Raw genomic sequence first — 19782 nt, 5'->3', positions numbered from 1 at the left:
TCTGTTTGCGAGTTCCTCTCAGCACCTACATTGTCTTTTGTTGAAAGGAATTTGATTGAGATATCATTCACTGCACCTCGTCAGCTTCCCCACACTACAGCTATACCATGTAACCCCCCTCCCTCCGCCCCCCAAGCAGCACACCACTGCAGTGACCTTAGAAAAGGTCACCCAGCAGCTTTCCTTCCTCCTTGCTGCAGAAAGACAGAATTAGTTCAAAAAGCACATCAAGTCAGAGATGAGCCACGTCGGAAGCACCCATCTTTGCCATCACAGTGATGACTTACTTCTGAGTCAGCATAAAGGGAAACCCTTAAGATCAATTTTGGAAGCGCTCCAACCAAACCTACTTCATAGTTTGGGGTTTGATTGGATGGCAGCATCATACCGTTTTTAGACCTGATGATACTTCTGCAGTGAGATCCTAAATTTGCACTGTTGCTCATATTCAAAATGTCTGTAGTTTGTAGATTTGAACACTGACTCAGAATCGAGAGGAAAGAAAACCATCAGGGTTTTTTTTCCTCTCGCCTTTAAGCAAAAACAACAATCATATAGACAGATTCGATGGAGCGATGCCTCGTCCAGATTAAATGCAAAACATGGAAGGCTCCGTGCTGAAATTAATATGATTTCATTCAACCACAGCACAGATGAAAAGCAGATAGTGACACCACACTAAGACCACCCCCGCCCTCAGCCTCGGAGAGAGAGAGAGAGAGAGGCGGCCGGCAGAACCCCAGAGAAAATGCCACACGTTACCTCTTCTGCGGCCATAGCTCCGGGCTGCTTGTCAGCGCAGTGGGAGAAGGAAAGGAGACACAAGGACAGACAGAGGGTTGGGGCAGGAACAAGGATAGGAAAGAGATACAGAGACATGGGTTTTGTGGATAGAAACCAAACCGGCAACATCTCTAAGGCTACACTGGAACCACAGATGGCCACACCTAAGCTTCGGCAATGGACGGGAGTGATTATTACCGCCTCTGGCATCCGGCCACGGTAAACCTGCTGCACCTGCCTTGGCAACAGACGCATGCAGATGCTGCGCGGCAATGGGGAGGGCGATAGGTGAGGTTTAGCCACGGAAACGGGCGAGATGTTTAGCGGCATAATGCAACGCCCCGTGGCCAGAGATTGTAATCTCGGCTTAATGAGCGCGCAGCGGGCCCGAGCTCCTGCTAATCCTCTGTGAATATTCACAAATGAGGCCATAAAGCAGAGTGCAGACCGGGCTGGAGGAAGAGCGGGTTAGTCATTATCGTGGGGCCTTGGTAAAATATTAAAAGTTGCTCTCAGGTCGAGGGTGGCAAGGTTAGGCGCAAGTGGAAACTTCACACAGGATAAGAGGAACGCACGGACGTGCCTCGGAGGTTCTGACACGAGCTGAACTGATCTAAATCTGCTGCAAGGCAAACTCATGTGCACCAGATCTCAATATTATTCATGTTATGCTTTTGATTCTCTTTTCACTGCCACCACTTGGCAAATTTGTCTAATAGTTAATTAATCAACTAGAAACTATGTCACTCAGTTTGATAAAAATGAACTAAAAGTCTACAAAAGTCTCTAAATCTCAAATCTCAAAGAACCATACTATCATACACCGATCAAGCATAACATTATGACCACCTTCCTAATATCATGTAGGTCAGAGAATGGACATGGGCCTTCTCAGGGTGTCCTGTGGTGTTGTTAGTGGGGGGCCTTTGGGTCCTATGGGTTGAAGGGAGGGGCCTCATCATGTGGATCACCCCACAGATACTTGATCAGTTTGAGATCTAGTGAATTTGGAGGCCAGGTCAACACCTTGTGCTGTTCTTCAGTGTTTTTGTGTGTGTGTCTGTGTCAGGCTGCATCCTGCTGAGGATGGCTGCTGCCGTCAAGTAATTTCTATGGGGTGGGCGGGGGGTGCCTGGTCTGGTCTAGGTGGGTGCTACATGTCTAAGTAACATCCACACCAATGCATGTATGCCAGGTTCAAACGTTTCCTAGCAGAACACTGAATCGTCACAAGATGATCAAAGTTATTCACGTCACCTGGCAGTGGTCATTATGTTGTGGCTGATCGGTGTATAACACTATCTCCATCCCCTGAACAATATATAGCCTTTATTATGCCAAAATGAGCTGCATTATCTTAGGTAATCAAAGTACACTTACTAGCTCATTGTAGAGCTTTCATCTGCATACTGCGTACTAAGTGGACCACAGTTAATTCTTTCACCATAATCCTGTTTATAAGGTCATTTTTTTTTTAATTGATGTAGCTCACGTATTACATGCTAAATCCCTCATCTTGTTTCAGGATTGTGTTTGAGTGTTTCCTCCTGAAATGTTCCCACAAACATGTTTTATGAGAATCCTGCCATGCTGGGACTTGAAACCGCAACTGAGGCGAAATGCGGACGGTGCAAATGCCAACAAACAGCAGGAGGGGTAACTCAGCACTAAACAGACCCTCCTGCTCGTCTAAACTCATCAGTCACAAAAGCGGACTTGTCGCCTCAAAAACCAATATGGGCCTTTGCATTGTGAGAGCCCCATTATGCGACTTGCCCCTCTGGCTTCTCTCAGGGAATATATTGTCTCTGAGCCTCTTCTCCCTTGCTATGTTTTCATTAAAGCAGATCTGGATCTCCAATCCAAAAAACCTGGGCAGACTCTCTGCAGCTTTGCCCTCTCACCGTCTGGCCTTGGCAGAAACAAAGTCACCTAGCAACCACGGCGAAATGAATAAAACGCTGTGCTGGGAAACCATCAGATGTCTCGGGGAGAGAGAACACAATCCGTGAGGGAGAGGACGCAGGAGAAAAGTAAGGGGTTAAGAATAAGTACGTTCTTCAAACTGCGCCGTGTCTGGGAGAGAAAGAAAACGTTTGAAAGGAAACTGGTTGATTCCAGTGGGCTGCATGATGAGTTTGATGTCTCCTGCTCTACTCGCTTTTCAAAGCCCCAGGCTCTTCTGCTAATCTGTCAAGTGAACAACACCAATAACTCTAGAAGGAGGACCTACGCTTACTACTCTCCACCCTTTCTTCTTCACTTCAAGTGCCAACAACATCCGCAGAAAGCGGAGCCCTCGCAGGTTTTCACAGCGTGGCGCCTCAGCACTAATGGGAAGAAATGAAGGAGAAACACGGAGTAAAACTCTTTCGAGTTGAAAGCAAAGCTTCCCCCGTCTGCACACATCACAGGCTACAGCTGAGAGAGCCATCCCTGACAGACTTGGAAGATCTGGACAGATCTGGGCTTGCCTGAGCGTAATCCCATGACACAACAGTTTAACATCAATCCGAGACACGTTCTCAGAGGCTACATATGATGAAAAGAGCACAATGAGGGAAGGAGAGCCAGTGCTGTCAAGATACTGGAAGCTGCTTCGCTGAGAAAGTTTTTCTATGATAAACTTCCTCTGCTGTTACCCGCTCCTATACCCTGTAGGCCTACTGAACATGTCCAGAGAGGAAACTGGGGCTCTGCTGATTTGGCTTGATCACCTGTCGGTTAAGACGTCCTTGATTTTTTGCTTGAGGATTTTTTGCTTCGGACCGAAAAAAAGGAAAACATGATTGCACCTAGGAGACCTGGGGGAGCGTTGCTAAAAACAGATGCTGAGAGCCCAGGAAATCATGTCACTGATTGAATCCAAAGACCACTCAGAAGGGCAAGGCCTGGCCAGGATAATTTTGTTGCGGCATATGGGATGACGACTCGATTCCCCTCCCTGCTTCGTCTCCTGTCACTCTTCACCGACTGGCGGGGCACTGAAGGAGAATCTAGTTTCTAGTTGGGAGTATTTTTGGAAGTGCTATTCACAGGTCAACTGTGCTTCCCACCAGCGCTACGGGGTCTGCCCGAGGTTTATGGTGTCAGGGAATCCAGGTCTTAGCAAAGGGTGGGCAGGTGCGCCACCACATACTGACACGGACTCCCGTGGCTTGGACATATGTTTATCATAAGGGCACGCCACCAAAAGGCCTCCCATTCTTGATTATTTTACCGAACACAGCAGCATTAACACTTATCTGCGAAACTGAAATGACTATGATTAATTCCTACAATGAAAATGTGACTCACTGTTCAATGGCATTATGTGGTCTGCTCCAGGATGATGAAAGTTGAGGCCCATTCGTCCTGTCAAAGAAAACAAAAAACAAAAGAGAAACATTACAAAGGAGGGAAAACATGGAAATTGCTGATAAAAGTCAACCTGTCGCCGCACATTCACATCAATCTTTCGTTCTACTGTGTGCAGTGGGGAAATGGCAGCCATGATGAACACAAAACGAATAAACAACACATTTACTCGAAGCGAGACAATGGCGCAAAGGACTAACACGGACAGCAGATGTGAATAACGAGGTGGGAACACATTCCTTTGTTGTCACATATCTCATACGCGCATATGCTCGCACAAGCAAAAGCTGCAAAGAGCAAAAGCTACAGGGGCTGGGAATTCAACCGAGCCGCCGTGGTGCAATGTGCGCATGTTACAAGGGCCCATCTGTCAGTGCCTTTATGGAAAGAGGGTGGCGGTGTGGGTTCTCTAAATGGTAGACTTCCGGGTTATCTCCATCTCCATCGTCCCGCTCGTACAGGAAGCAACCGGAAAAAAACAAACCGACGCAGAAATAGCCCACCTGGTTTATGATAAAACATTGCTGACTCACAGTCAACATCGTTTGCAGTGGAAGCCGCAGAGGCACGCCCTCCATCCCAAAACCACTGACAATTAGGGCCCTATGTCACAACCCGCCTACGTCAGCTTTATATTAAACACACAGCATGCAAGCAGCCTACCTAGGGTCATTTAAAGAAGACAGGGGATGAAGAAACGCCAGTCGGATGCATTTCATACATCAACATTCGCAGAAGAATCATGCCTTTGCAACACTGGAGTGGTGTTGGGGGTAAAGGTTAAGGGGGACAACTGCAACAGATATCAACAGCTTTACTGTTGGTGTATGTTTCCCCATACGAAACACGGGCCCACATGGGCTTCGTGTTGCAAGCGGCTGTGTCGCAAACAAGATTTTCAGAATTCGGCCACGGAAGAAAGATAGCGGGGACTGCGAGGGGCCTCTTCCTGGCTCGCAAACAAGAGTGGAACTAGCAGTTAGACCTGGTAGAAAACCAGAGAGGCAGGGTTAGGGGGAGGACAAGGGGGGAGGCAGCCACCCTGCAGCTCCACAGATGTGGATTTCCACACTCCTCTCAGCCAGTCAGAATCCAGGCAACAGTGAAGCTTGGGGGCAGATAGTGTGCGACAAGCCCATGCATTCATGCACACGTCTGCATGAGCACGTGGATATGTGACCTTGTGTCGCGTTCGTTCTCCTGTTTCCAACTGAAAGACAAAAACATCCACTGCTGTGTCCAGACACTAAAGGGGTGTTTTTTTTGTTTTTTAACTCTCAAATCAACCACTGCTTTCTCCATCTCACCACCCTTCCATCTGATAGTCAAGCTAGGGCTGTCATCCAAGTTCAACAGCCCCCAAGGGATAGCTGCACTGAGCCATGTATCGGTAAACGTGTGGGTGGTCTATTTGTTAGTTCGCCCACCAAATTACAAGGTTTCAGCCCAAATGTCTGGCTGGATAAAATGTCCTTGAGAAAAAAAAATTCCCTCCACTTTAACCTAGTACCAGAGAAACAAAAAAATAAGATCAATAAAGCACATTACAGACGGTACGCTACACTGAACACAGTCACAGACAAAGCTGTGACTTTGCTCGTTGGAGGGTAAATGTTAAAACAAGCACAGAGGTCGGCGCTTGCCGTTTGTTTGTCATTTTGGGAGACACAGGGGGGACAGTTGCCTTCCTTAAGCCTTAAAATAACTTTGGGCATGTGCCATCTGCTTCCCCCAGGAGCTGAGTGGCAGGGCCTGAGGGGCCCCGGAGTTGCTGCCGCTGCCACTGCTGTTCTGGTGACATTTCCTCACAGAGCGCCTGAGCTATTCTCAACCTCTCCGTGACGGTCGCACAGCAGTGCGGCCGCTTGGGAGAAGACACGGCATCCACTTCCTTAGGCGCGGATCCAACTGCAACTCCCCTTCACATGCCTGACCCTGATCTGCTAACTGGACAATGACCTCACTGTGCCCGCTCCGGTAGGAATGGGTAAGAGAGCAGGAGATGGACTGGCTGGGCAAAGTTTGCGGCCGCTTCCACTTCTGCTCCAAAGATGTCACCGCGGGAGAGCATGAGGCCCCATGAGAGGTTTAAGAGCGGTCAGATTAAAAGACAACAACAAACCAAGGCCAATAAGGCTTAAGATTGTGTAGGTCTCCCTTGTGCCCCCAAAACAGTTGGGACTCATCAGAGAATGGACATGGGTCTTCTGAGGGTGTCCTGTGGAGTCTGGCAACAGAATGTTGTTATAGTGGGGGGCATTTGAGTCCTATGGGTTCTTCATGTTTTTTTGAGTTGTTCCTAAGCTGTTTTTGTGTGCCATCCCTGCTTGGGATGGCTGCTGCCATCAAGAAGTGTCATTGCTATGGGGTGAGGGGTGTCTACATGTCTAAGTATCATCCACACCAATGCCCGGTCCAAAGGTCCTATCAGTGGTTTTCTGATTTGATTTTTGTGCTTTGAAGAAGCTCTACCTCAGAGTGCCATCTTATTACGGGGCAGGGCAATGAGCAGCTAAACATCTCAACCACTGGGACACTGTTACTAATCAACAACCCTATCTATTATCACAGAAACTACAGGAATGGCGTTCTTCAAGTTCCACCGCAGTTCTATTTGACACTAAATTCCAAGAGGCCAACCCCACCGACTGTGTCCCACCTGGACCTCTCCTCAACTGCTTTGGTGGTGTCTTTGCTCCCTCTGGTCCACATTAAAGCCCCCAATAACATCTCCAGGAAAAAAAAAAAAGCCCTGCAGACGCTCTGAACGCAGGTGTGCCAACAGCAAGATGTGGATTGTTAGCTCTGCTGGGAAAAAAAAACAAAAAACCTCAGCAGCAGGGTGCCCCAAAGCTTCACTTCTTGCTGACTACTGCCAAAAAAGATCTTCAGTTACAAACACATTAGCGAGGACGGGGTAAAGAAACATGTCAAAACCAGACAGGTTGCATGAGTTCTGCATGCAGCCAACAGATGACTGGAAAGACTGAAAGGGATGCTGGGCAGAATTTTTTTGTGCGTCTCTGCGAGAATGACCTACTTATTCCACTTCCTACAAGCTCGAGCTCAACCAAAACAACCCTCGCCATTACAGCAGGGCCAAAGTCTCTTTTACTATCGAGCCATCGCACGTGAAAATTACAGCCGTAGAACAACAAATTGTTTTGAGAAGTAAAACTGAAAATGCCCGGTCATTTATTGCCCCGTAAAAGTGACAATCACAAAACGTTTAAGCGCCTTTCAAATCATAACCGAGGACTTGCTGAGTCCCGTTAACCTCGAAGCGCTGCTCAGACGCTTCCAACAGCATTTCATGGTTTGTGAGATCTGGACAAACCGTGTTTCTTTAATAGACAAAACAAGCCCGGACTTGTTTTGTTGCCTGGACTGGATTAGCTCAGTCATGCTTGCAGGAGTCATGGATTTTCCACCATAACAAAATATAGCACTGCGGTGGTGCACTGCAGTTTATTGGAAGCAAGGTGCGATCTAACCTTTAACACGGCCAATAAACACATCAGCATATCACTACGCGGTCATTACCGACCGTTTAAAGTACAGGGGCGTCTCTTTCAAGATGAAATCGTATCAAGCGGCGTTCATTACGAGGGTTAAAAAAAGTTTAATGGGTCAAAACAAGCTTGTAAGCCAAACAATTAATGACCTTTAATGTCAGGTTAAGCTGGTGTGACCCATCCGTGAACCTGAACCAAAAGAAAAAAAACTTATATAAGGACTGAAAGTACATCTGGGCTACATCTCTGGAAGAGCTTTAGGAAAATTTGATACACACTCTTTCCTCTTATTGGGCTGTTACTCATCTGACCTATACCGTGCTTGAAATTCACCTTTTCCATTTACCGGTGCTCTTGTCAGCCGGCTGCAGTGTTTGCTCTGACTTAGGTACTTTCTCCGCTACCATTTTCTATCAGCGACGACGGTGTGTCCATTGCCAGTGTCAATCTAAAGCCTGCTTGTGTAGATACAGAAAATAAACTGATAAACTGATTTTGCAGATTCAGCAATTTTTCCTCAAACGCATTCTTCGTGCATTATGATCCTTTAGGGGGAATACAGCCATCCGAGTAATGGTACAGCACGCAGCAAACTCAGAAACCCACAACCAGCTGTTTTCGCTGTTTCAAACAGCCAAACTAAACTAATCCATCTTCTCATCTAACTCTCGGGCATGAAAGCCAATAATGCTGTGAGCTTAATTAACGAAAAAAAAGTTGCGTGGCCTGCAGCCGTTAGTTAGGGCTTACGCTTGCTTTATAATTCAAGTTTTCTAAAAGCTGAACAAACACAAAGACAAACAGTAACTGACACATGCGGCAGATCATGTGAGTCAGACCAGCTGAGGCAATGTATAGGTGTGACGCTGAGGGTGGGGTGGGATCCGCACAAAGCTCCTGTGAAGCCTAAAGGGACTTATTAACACCTTCGAGTGTCTCGAGCGGCCAGTGACGACGTCTAGAGACTGTGTGTGTCTCTGTGCGCGTGCGGCAGAGACGCTATCGCATCTCTTGAGCCGTCCCCGTCCACCGACGGACGAGTGCACGGGGAAGGAGGGAGTGCTTTGCGTGGAATGTCACAGTTGATTTACATGTCGGCAAGAATTTGGATGTGCGTTTCCTGCGTTTGTGTGACGCCACCACTGGCTGCAGTGATGGCAGCTGTTGTCAAACTGGTGGTGTATATCCAGACCAAAGTGGAGAATATCTGGTGTGTGTGTGTGTGTGTGTGAGCTCAGCTGACCCAGTTCAGAAACTACACGGAGACCAGAGTGTGTTGTGTGTATGTTGCTGCAGAAAGGACTCGTTTGTTCACATGTCCCTGCGGCCCTGCTCCCCCCCAACCAGGAGCAAAGAGCTTTCGGAAAGTTTGAAAAGGGGGGCTGGAATAAAGCGTCTCTCTCTCTCTCTCACACGGATAGCGCGCGCACACACTTTGAAACTGACTCTTCTCCAAAGAAATAAAACAAAAACAGGTCGGAGATCGAGATGGCCTCGCCCACTTCTCCGTCTCGTCAGAAGAGGGGCGATGGGGGCGAGGGTGGGGTCACCTCACACTCTCCTTAAAATTCTAGATTCTTATTCGCATCGCAGCGCAAAGGCTTTCTCTTCTTTGAAAACAAACCAACACACACACACACACACACACCCGCGGACTCATAAAACACACACGAGGAAAAACAGCTATTCCAGGCACAATGAGAAGTATGCGAGAAATGCCTGTGATGGGATGTAGGGCGGTAGTTGGGAATGCAAAACTGGGCCTGCCGGGTTAATTAGTTTTGACTGGTGGTTCTCAGTTGGTGAGCACTATCCCGAAAGTGCGATGCCAGAGTTACTGCAACGGCAACTAGCCTGGGACACGAGCTAGTTGGGGATTCTGGGGATTCATCTGGGCCGACAGAGGAGCCGAAGTACTGAGAGGATCAAACAGATAGTTATCGTGGATATTTTCTATTGTTTTTTTTGGTAGCACTCTCGCTTTGCTTGCCAGGAGCGTCGATCAGGTTCGACGGGTCGCACCTGTCCAGTGGACAAGTCATTCTCAGTGCCTCAGCAGAAAGCTTCCTGGTCCCTTTTATTATCTAAGTGACGTAAGCCTAAGCCTAACCCTAGGCTCAGGTCCACCTTGGCTGTGAAACTGAAACATGAAAGCCACGACAAAGCTGTAGCACTCGGCCCTCTGTTGTCTTTTTACCACAGCGTGTTGACACACTGGCCTAAAGCCAACGCCGGAACTAACCAATCCTCGATTTAGACCTCACATCTCTGAATTTACTTTGGCGTTCAGACTTAGGTCTCAGACCAGGCTGATTGCTCCCAACAATCAGAGCTTACCAGTTTCAATTAACATAACCTTCGTTAACGGCTTGCATCAAAAAAGACCAAATGTGCCACAGAAATGCAGATAAGCGCCGAGTAAACCAACGTAAAGAAACGTCACTGTATTTTAAAGTGAATATGACGTGATCTTAGTGAAACAATTCCAGCGACTGCCACCACACCTTCAGTTTCAACTGAAAAAGGTGTGAACGCATCAAGTAATCAGCTGACATGAGAGGAATATCAGGATGTTGAATGAAGTGAAAACAATTGACGTGTTAATCTAGGCCAAAACTCACCTAGTCTTTAAAAGCTCCAACTGCTACTTCCAAATTTGCGAGCTTAAGCTAAATTTTCTATCTGAACCATCCCTGTTCCCAGTGGAGGTTACACTTCTACTTTCGAAAATGATAAAAGTTACAGCTTTAAGCCGATGTACGTTTCGTCTCGGGACCAAATCTACCTTAATCTGTCAAATTGTGATCAGAGCTGTAGAAGCGCTTGCAGTGGATTACATATGAGACGGGGCCTCCGCCACAAGGCCGTCCTCAGACAGTGAGTAGGTATGCTAGCAGGGTGGAGCCGCTCTGTGGTTAGCACGGTAGCTTACTGCAAACCCCACGCTGTCTACATGAGGAACGAGACACGTAAACAAGAGAGATCCAGTAATGCACAATCAACGTTCATGGACCCACCTCCCTCGAATCTCCTCCGTGTTTGTTGTCGTTTGACAAACAGCTATGGCACCTTTCCAGGGAAGTTCAGCCTAGGCCATGGAGATCAATTGGCTACAACAATGCACCCTCAGCAAAAGATTGGGAAAACAGACTCCGCATGGGAAAACGACATGTTCTGCTCATTATACACCCCTCCCACCAATCTTTCCATTGTTAAGACGGGAGGACAAGGGGGGGTGGGGATAAACACACCCAACCTGACCGGGCCCCATCTGGGAGTCAGGAGTTTTTACAATGGACACGTGACCAGAGCTGCAAAAATATTGACTTAGGAGGCCTGACATACGTTGGATGGCCTTAAAAGGGTTTGAAGAGAGATTTCTTGACTTTGTTTTCATAACTTCAGAAGCTCTCCACAATTCCCAAGAGATAAAACTGGATGACATTATTCATTTTTGACTGAATCTGAGTTTCACTGCATCTGCGTATGAAATCACGGGGCAATGACTCAGTCACAGCAAAAACAAAATAAAATTGATTGTATGGTGGCAATATCCAAAAACCATGGACGCACCATGACCCGGATGACCGAGAACCTTCACAGACATACGGCGACAACATTACAGACAAAAATGCAAAAGTATGCGCATACACTGAACATTTAAACTCACAGCACACTCGGTTAACAAAAGAGCAAGTCATGTGACATTATCGCCTGATCCGCCGATTGTGATCAGCAAAGTTGACAGGCAACAAAGAAGGAAAGGGCAAAGGAAAATTGCAATTTTCAAAGGAGACCACGAGAGCGCACGTTGCTGCAACTCTCTGGTCCACTGCACGCACACACACACACACACACAAGATTTTGCAGGTAAGGTTCATATAGTTCATTATTCATTTCAATTTCAAACAGAACAAGATGATCCGTACTGGACTGATTAAAAGATTGGCAGATAGAGCAAATAAAAAAAAAATATATAAAAATGTACCCAAAGATGATATATGATATATATGCCCATGAAGCAAATTAAAAAAAGAAAAAGCGGAAAAAACAAACAACCTGAATACTTCATAAGCATGGACGTATGAATATTCCTAACCTGCAAAATGATTCCTCCATATAATATCAGCGATAGTCATTGGTGGGCCACCGGCAGGGTGTGGTTTACCTTTGTCGTGGTCAGTCCTTATCATATCCATTAAGGAATTCTCCAAAGAGTGCAAGCTAAAAGCATCAAAGGGCCGATTCCGGTCCTGAAACACAGCAAAACAGGAAGAGAGCTGGGATTAGAGTCACCATGTAAGGAAACAAACACGAGGAAGGACACACTTTGATGCTACAGACGCTGCTACACTTAAAGCAACGTCTTTTGAAGTTGTGTAACTATTGTACAAAGGAGAACGTTTTGCTCAGAATTTTGCTCGTTTTGGGAATAACTTATTAATATAATTGGAAAGAGCTACAAATATCCTGCTTTACCGCCTACATAAACTGGCAAACTTGAACTTGTACGTTTAGCCTTGCTGCTGAAATTCTGGTTGTTTGGTTACCTTGCTCGAGGGCAGATCCCTGGCGAGAGCTCGCAAGCATGCACCAGCAGCTCCCATTTTTGTCGGAAAAGGCAAGACAGTCAGGGACGTAACATTGGCGCTAACTGGGCTCATATAAATTAAGAGATCTGGGGCTGGATATCGGAGGTTAATGCAAGGTAAATAGGAGGAATGTGTCAGCCCCACAGGGAGGATGGTGAACACACGTGATATTGAAAGAGATATGAATCTTAAGCAGCTCCATGTCCTTGGAAGGAAGAAACAGGATTCTGCCCCGAGGATAATCAATGGTCTGGGTCCATATAATTTATGGAGAGAGAATTTATTTATATCTTTACCTTCTTTACCATCATGTCTATTGGTGATAAGACAAATCTATGACCCATGAGTCATTTGTTGGGATATCTTGTAACCAATAAATATGTCCATTTGCAGCCATTTATTACTTTCATTGTGAGTTTGTTTGTCATTTATTTCCTTGACTGAGAGACTTTTTGATCACTTTGTATCCGAAAAGGCTGGAAAATGGTGAAGAATTTCACCACAATTCAGCCTCAAGTCTGTCGAAGATATCGACCGGAGGAAAAACAGGCAGACCTTAAAAGAAAATCAATCAGATTATCCAGAAATTAATTGCTTTTCGCACTTTTCGCAGCTCTTGATTCAACGTAGGGGATTGCTCAAGAGCAGATTTAGTCCAAACCCGCCCTGCGTGTCACAGAGGTCGATACTAAGATAGGTGTTACTCTGACCGATACCATTTACTGATATTAGCACCAGTGTGACATAGCCTGGAAGCTGGCCCAAAGTTTGCCCGTGCACAAAGTTTCAGTGGAGAAATTTCACTCTATTAACAATAAATTTGGGGCGGCACAGTGGTGTGGCGGTTAGCACTGATGCCTCACAGCCAGAAGGTTCTGGGTTTGAGTCCAATGGCCGACTGGGGCCTTTCTGTGTGGAGTTTGCATGTGTCTGTGTCTGCATGGGTTTTCTCAGGATACTCCTCATTAGGTTGATTGGTGATTCTAAATTTGGTCAGGAGTGTGAATGGTTGTCTGTCTCTCTGTGTTAGCCCTGTGATAGACTGGCGACCTAAGCAGGGTGTACCCCGCCTCTCACCCTAATGACAGCTGGGATAGGCTCCAGCCCCCTACGACCCCCCAGAAGACAAAAAATGAATTACCGACAGTTAAGCCTAGGAGTATACGTCACATCATTCGTTGCTCTGGTTGGTTGCAGGACTGTCCAGGCAAGGTTTACTTTCATTTTCACGGCCCATAACGAAATCCGAACGGCGTGTTACCAGACTTAAGTATGATACATTATTAATACTAAAATGACACTTTTGCTGTGCACACCTTACACTGAAGAACCATTTTATCAGGTTATGAAGTTGCCCTGAAAAGTTACAGTAAGTGTCCCGTGCCTGTGAGGAAGTAGTGAGTGACTTTCGTTTGAGTGTCATGAGGTAATCGACTGTCTAATTTTCTCATCTTACAATGCCGGTTCGTCCGCTTGACTCCTGAACAGTACGCCTAATTCCACGTCAAACAGCTCGACGTTAAACTGAACCCTACAGTTGGAATGCTTGGATTCCCGTCGTGTGTGTGAATGAATTGGTGGGAATGACATGTGTGCCAAAGGTAAGGCCCGAGAGCGTGCCGAACTGGAACTGGAGGCCTGCGGCCTTGGCAGCTGCGTCCTGTGTCCAGCTGCCCGTGATGGCGGCCGCATTGTTTGCACACCCCAGCTATTGTTGCCCGTTCGGCTGAGCATTCAAAAAGCGTTATTCCCCCCACTCTGGACCCGGCAGCGCCACACAGATAAAAATCTGCCCACTTGGTACAAACGGTAAACACTTAAAACGCTGAGCTTTTAGTTTCCTCTCCTCCTCTCTGTGACACATGTGGACGAGCGCAGTGATGGGCCAGCGATGAGAGGACGAGCTGTATTGAAATGACCTGAGAATAGACAGAAAATCAGCCCTGAACGCATCACAGTAGTTACCAATGTGCGGAATGCATCTTGGAGTCGGCGTATCTCGACTACACTGCAGCTCATCTTTCCTCGTGAGCCATAAACAAGATAGACTGCGAGAGCGTTTATGAGAGAGATCAAGATAAGAAACGGACTGAGCCTTTAAGATATGGCTGGGCACGTTTTTAATAAATAAAGTCTGCTCGGCTGGGTTTAGAGCTGCCGGATTAAGACGCAGAAGAGGCGTTTATCATTTGCCGTTTTTTTCCTCCTCAAAAATGTAAAAAGGTTTTATACGCAAGACGCTGATGTGACCTTTGAGGTGCCTTATCTACCTCACAAATCAATCAACAGGGAAAAAAAGACAAAGTAAAACAGACTAAGACCTATCATTACTGGGGCTGTAGGTTCACATACTTTTAATTTAAATATATATTATAATGAGTCTTCTCAGTGTTTATTTTGGTATATATAAATACATTAAATGCCACTGAAAAGCCACAACTATGGACATATTTATTATGGCCACAATTAAACGATTTGACTGCGAGAACGAGGGTTGCAAATATCATTTTCACTGCGTCATTATTTCATTATTTAGCATTTCATTTTTAATAACCCAAAGATATTCCATTTGCAATTCATTTGAAAGCAACAACAGGAAGTTTAGGTTCGAAATGAAGCAAAAGGGGGACACCACATTAATATCCTAATCTAAATCTCATTGGTTACACCTTTAAACTTCCTGTCCTGTTTTGCATGACCATCAGACCGACTCTGACTGAGAGACTCAAGCCAAACGTCCACCCTGGTCTGACGGGAGGTGATTAGAATCTTAGAGGAACACAAAACAGTTGCCGCTGCCGTCAGCTGAAATCAGGGTATCTCCCGAGGACTTCATGTGACTTCGCATCTTGAGCCTCACACTGACACGTTAAGTTGAATTCCACGCATTCCTCCCTCTCTCTAAGTGGCAGCCAGCAGCGGGCGAGTATGAGCACATATCAGAGCCCACGTGATTCTACATTTCAGCCCGAGGTTCATCTGGGCCATGTGAAGAAATACCGAGGGCGATCTCAACTGTGACAACAAGTACACCTGTCACCGGCTGTCCGCATGACAGTGCGGGACCGGCGTGTGCCCCGGCTGCTGCTCGGCTCAGCGATTTGCCCGAGTTTCATTTCAGTAAACAGACCAGCTGACGCGTGGCACCCTGACCTTGCATCCCGGTGATAACTCTCCTCCAATTATGGCTGTAATTGTTAAGCAGTTAAGTGTGAACTGGAGGCAGGAACTCATGAGCCATTTGAAAAAAATGCCTTCTCTGTCTACTTACAGAAACAAAAACGGTTGTTTGTTTGTTTTTTTGGACATGCAGTATTTGCCTGATTGAAAGGAGACGTACTAATGTTCCACATGAAGGAGGCAGGATCCTGTTTGAAACTAAACTCCTGCAATAAAAGCCAGTGAAACAGGAGATGCAAATTGTGAATGTTTTCTGGTTGGTTTTATAGAGGTTTTATAGAGGCACCTCCATCATAATCACCATTTAGTGGAAATCCTTAAACATACAAATAAAAAAAATGAACTGGCATGAAGGCTGCCACTATCTCTGTTGTCAATTATCTGTCTTGATACTTTTTCTCAATTAATCAGTTCATTTGGGAGTAAGTTTCCTTCTTCAGCTTTGGCCTGATTTTAAAAAAACGACGACCAGAAAAACCGGGGATTCATTTTGTCGACTGACTATGGATATTTCACTTTAATCTGAATGTTTAATCTGGCGACACTTGACCACATAAAAGCAAACGACTGCTGTTCTTCATCTCTGCTATTTGCCCGAGTTTCGCTTTGGTAAACAGACCACTCTACCCAGCACGACATGCGGCCCTCTGACCTTGTCTCCTGGTGATAACTCGGGCTGTAATCCAGCCAACTCAAGAGAACAGAGATAGAGGAAACTGGGTAATAAAGCCTAGAGAGTCGTGACTGACTGACACACACTCACACAATCATTATCTCTTTAGAAGGCTATACGTTTCAGGCCGGCTGGAATTTCACCCTGAGTCGAGCCGCGTCCCGTCTGCACATGTAGTCCCCTCTGCAGTAACTGGTTAACTTTCTGGCTCGAAGGCAGCTCCCTGGCTTTGATCGGCCGAACAAGTGCTCCTTTTTAAGTAAGCCAGTGGCTTTATTTATTTTTTGCTTGTTTGTCAAGCAGCATAGCTAAAGATAGTGCAAAACGTGTGACTATGTAAAGAAGCCAGACGGTTTTGGGACTGTTCATGTTTAGACTGCTCTTCAATCAAGACAAGGTGACACCTTGAATTAATCATGAAACCAATATGAAACTGGTCCTGGCTCAAATATGGACCAAAACACAAGTAACAGTATTTAAAATAGCAGTGTAGAGATTACTTTGCGGGTTAATATCAGTGTTCTTATTGTTTTTGTCCAACTAAAACTGCCTTCAAAGAATAAACAGGACAACTTTGGCCTTACCCATGTCAACGTATGTTCCCGTGGCTAATATTATTGATGTAATGTTGTATTTTGATGGCTAGAAATGTGAAAAATAAATTATTTTTCCAACAAGGGTTGTCAAATTTCAATGCCAATTTCCTTGTTAACTGTAGGTTTTCGTTTGGTCTTATCTCAACATAAGCACCGATATATATTAACTGTATTATATAAAAAATTTTGTTTAAACTTATAATAAGAGTTTAATGTTCGCTTCTGCAAACTGTAAATTAAAAATAAAGTAAAAACCTGTACCTTCCGGGTTTAACCTGCGCTCTGTTTTCGTCTGGGTGTTAAGCCCCGCCTACTAACTGCCAGAAGCCAATTAGATCTTTGTATGAACGTTGCCTTCGCGTACGGTCCAAAATGTCTAAATTATGAGGGGAACGTACCTAAATGACACGGGGATATTGGAAATATCATTAACGAAACAATTGTATAAGCATAAACATAACGGTGATTATTTTATAAAAATAACATATCAATGAACTCAATAAATCCTCTTTTATTGTTAAAATGCTAACCTAGTCATTATAGTGAACGCCTACAACAGTAGAGGTCTTGTCAGCCCGAATTTAGAATGCTACCGGGAGCACCTGAATGTGTCGTGTGTCCTTTAAACCCCACAGAGCGTGAGCTGGCAGAGGAAAAAAACAAGCATTTGGTCCAATAAATCGTGCGCAGTCTACTATTTCCAGGGCTGACTCGGGTGTTTTTTGCCTCTGAGTGTGTAAAAATAACCACGATCGATGATTAATACTTCAAGGACTTGCTGTCTCGTTCGATTTATTTGACCTCCACTAACACAATCTCCCAGCATGCAAGCCACGTTAAAACGCTGACAGCTACCGGCAAAACGGGACGGTCATTTGTTAAATCAGCTTAGGCACATAAATCACACCCTAGGTATAAAATGAGAGATATCTACGCTGAATTGTCGGTGTAAATTCCCAGGAACAATATTGTCATTGCGTCCTAATGGTCAGACAGTGTTATAACATTGGGTAAAAGTTATTTATCTTTACGATTCATTCGATAAAATTATGAATTACACCTGTGTGTGTATCTAATGAGGAACTAAGTATTCAATCATTGACTATAATGGGTTGATATGCTCATATAATGAAGCTGTGGTGCTATTGAGTTCAGGGTGACCTTATCTTTTGGCTCGTTTGTTTGTATATTTCTATCTATTCACTGGTGGTTTATACCCTAGAATAAGTAAAAAAAAATGTCTTATAGGCTATTTGAGGGGTCAACAACTGGGGGGCAAAACTGTCAACATGTCAAAGTGACATTTTAAACAAGCTCTAGGGCTAAGGGCCTGCCCTTGTTTACCTGGAAAGGCAGTATGTTGTTGCTGTTGTCAGTCCTGAATGGGTTCTCCTCCATCCAGGGTTTCGGGGTGAGGGGACCGGGTCTTGGAAACTTGGGGGGAGCTATAACATTGCTGCTATAGGGCTTTTTCATGGGGGAGATCGGGTTGAGGGGTGACGGCACTCCGATGCCGACTCCGACCCCTACCCCGACGCCCACCGCTCTGCGCGGGTCCCTGCCCGCCTGCAGCCCGCTCCATGGGTTGGAGGCTGTGCTCCACGCGGCGTTTTGGTGATTATTCCAAGCGGACGACGAGGCAGAAGAAGAAGAAGACGAGGATGAAGACCCCTTGCTGTTGTTCATGATGGTCTGATAAGCGTTTCTCTGGGGGAAGGGGCCTTGGCTGGGACTGACAGGGGATCTCCTCTGCTGAGGTGGTTGCTGCTGCTGCTGCTGCTGCTGCGGGGCTTGCTGTTGATGCTGCTGGGACTGGGGAGGCAGGCCGACTTGCGGGGAGAAATTCCCCCCGAAGACCGGGTTGACGTGGTGGGGGAAGTTCTGGAAAAGCATCGTCCCGTTCACTGAGGGTATTCCTTGGAAAAAGCTATCGTCCACGGCGTTCGTGGTTCCCGTGGACCAAGTGCTCCCAAACGAGGAGGAGGAAGGGGAGGACAGGGGACCGCCGGTCTCCTGCGCCTGCTGGTGGAAGCTTAACCCGGGCAGGATCGGCGACTCCATCGGCACTTTGTCCCTGCTGCCGCTGTTCAGCGCTGAAGCCGCTTGGTTGCTCCCGGTCGACGGGCTCTCCGACTCGGATGAGGAAGAAGTGGGCTCCGATGACGGGGTCGGTGTGGAGGGGGGAGGAGGGTCTACTTGCGTCGGATCTTGCTGATGGTGAGGCTGGGCTTTGTTTTTGTCCATCAGTAAATCATCCTGCATGGTTTGCTGAGCTGCGACAGGGGGAAACAGACACGGGGAATTATTATTATCGCTGCTGTAATGTAGGAGATCGCGCACAGGGCTCGCCGGGCTGCTGTAGTATCTGATGAACTGGGACAACTCCGACAAGGATATGATGTTAGAGGGACCTGGCAACTGCAAAGCGTATGCGTGATCACCCATTTAGCCGAAAAGAAGGAGAAAAAACACACTTCCCCGCGACTACACTAGAAGGACTCAGAAATCCCACAAATTACACACGGAGCATATGGCAGCAGATATTCACCAGATTTCGCCACGTCTCGTTTTTCCTTCCACGCAGGAACTCCGGAGCTGCAATGTGAAACTGATTCAGTGTGTGTGTGTGTATGTGTGTGCGTTTTGCCCAAGGACCTCCCCTATATTCATTTACATACGTCAGTAAATACAGCTGTCCTTCAACAAGGTTAAAATACAATTCCACCTTGACACTACTTACGCTTCGACGAACTAGAACACATAGCTTTTGAAAAATGTCATCCAAAAGAAAAGACAGTTTGTCCTCTTTTGCGCAGCAGAAAGTGACGCACCTGGATCACAATACCGCAGATATCTCCTGTACCAAGTCTTAAAATAAAGCGTATCAGCCTTTTTGTATTATGCACGGTGTATAAGGAGAATAAATCACCTTATAAGTAAGTTGCTGGCCAAATGTCGGTGCAGTATTAGTCCCTACCATGAATAATAAGGGATTTTATTACAGCGCAACAGACTCTGCCCGAGATCCGCATTGACACAGCCAAGGGGTTGGCACTGGCATAGCCTGATACAATATGTACTTTGCA

General features: G+C 46.2%; 1 protein-coding gene across 1 annotated transcript in view; it reads right to left on the bottom strand.

The window, feature by feature from the left end:
- cpeb3 (cytoplasmic polyadenylation element binding protein 3) overlaps positions 1-19782 on the bottom strand; it is a 37180-nt gene that overhangs the window by 16213 nt on the left and 1185 nt on the right. Inside the window, 4 exon segments of the mRNA XM_084561169.1 lie at positions 763-786; positions 4081-4137; positions 11824-11908; positions 18041-18969. Of these exon segments, the coding sequence (XP_084417295.1) occupies positions 763-786; positions 4081-4137; positions 11824-11908; positions 18041-18969 (1095 nt within the window).

This window comes from Chelon labrosus (genome assembly GCF_963514085.1).
Source record: "Chelon labrosus genome assembly, chromosome: 15".
In the NCBI taxonomy this organism is placed as follows: domain Eukaryota; kingdom Metazoa; phylum Chordata; class Actinopteri; order Mugiliformes; family Mugilidae; genus Chelon; species Chelon labrosus.
Note: the sequence above shows the minus strand (reverse complement) of the source record. Positions and strands in the feature narration are given on the sequence as shown.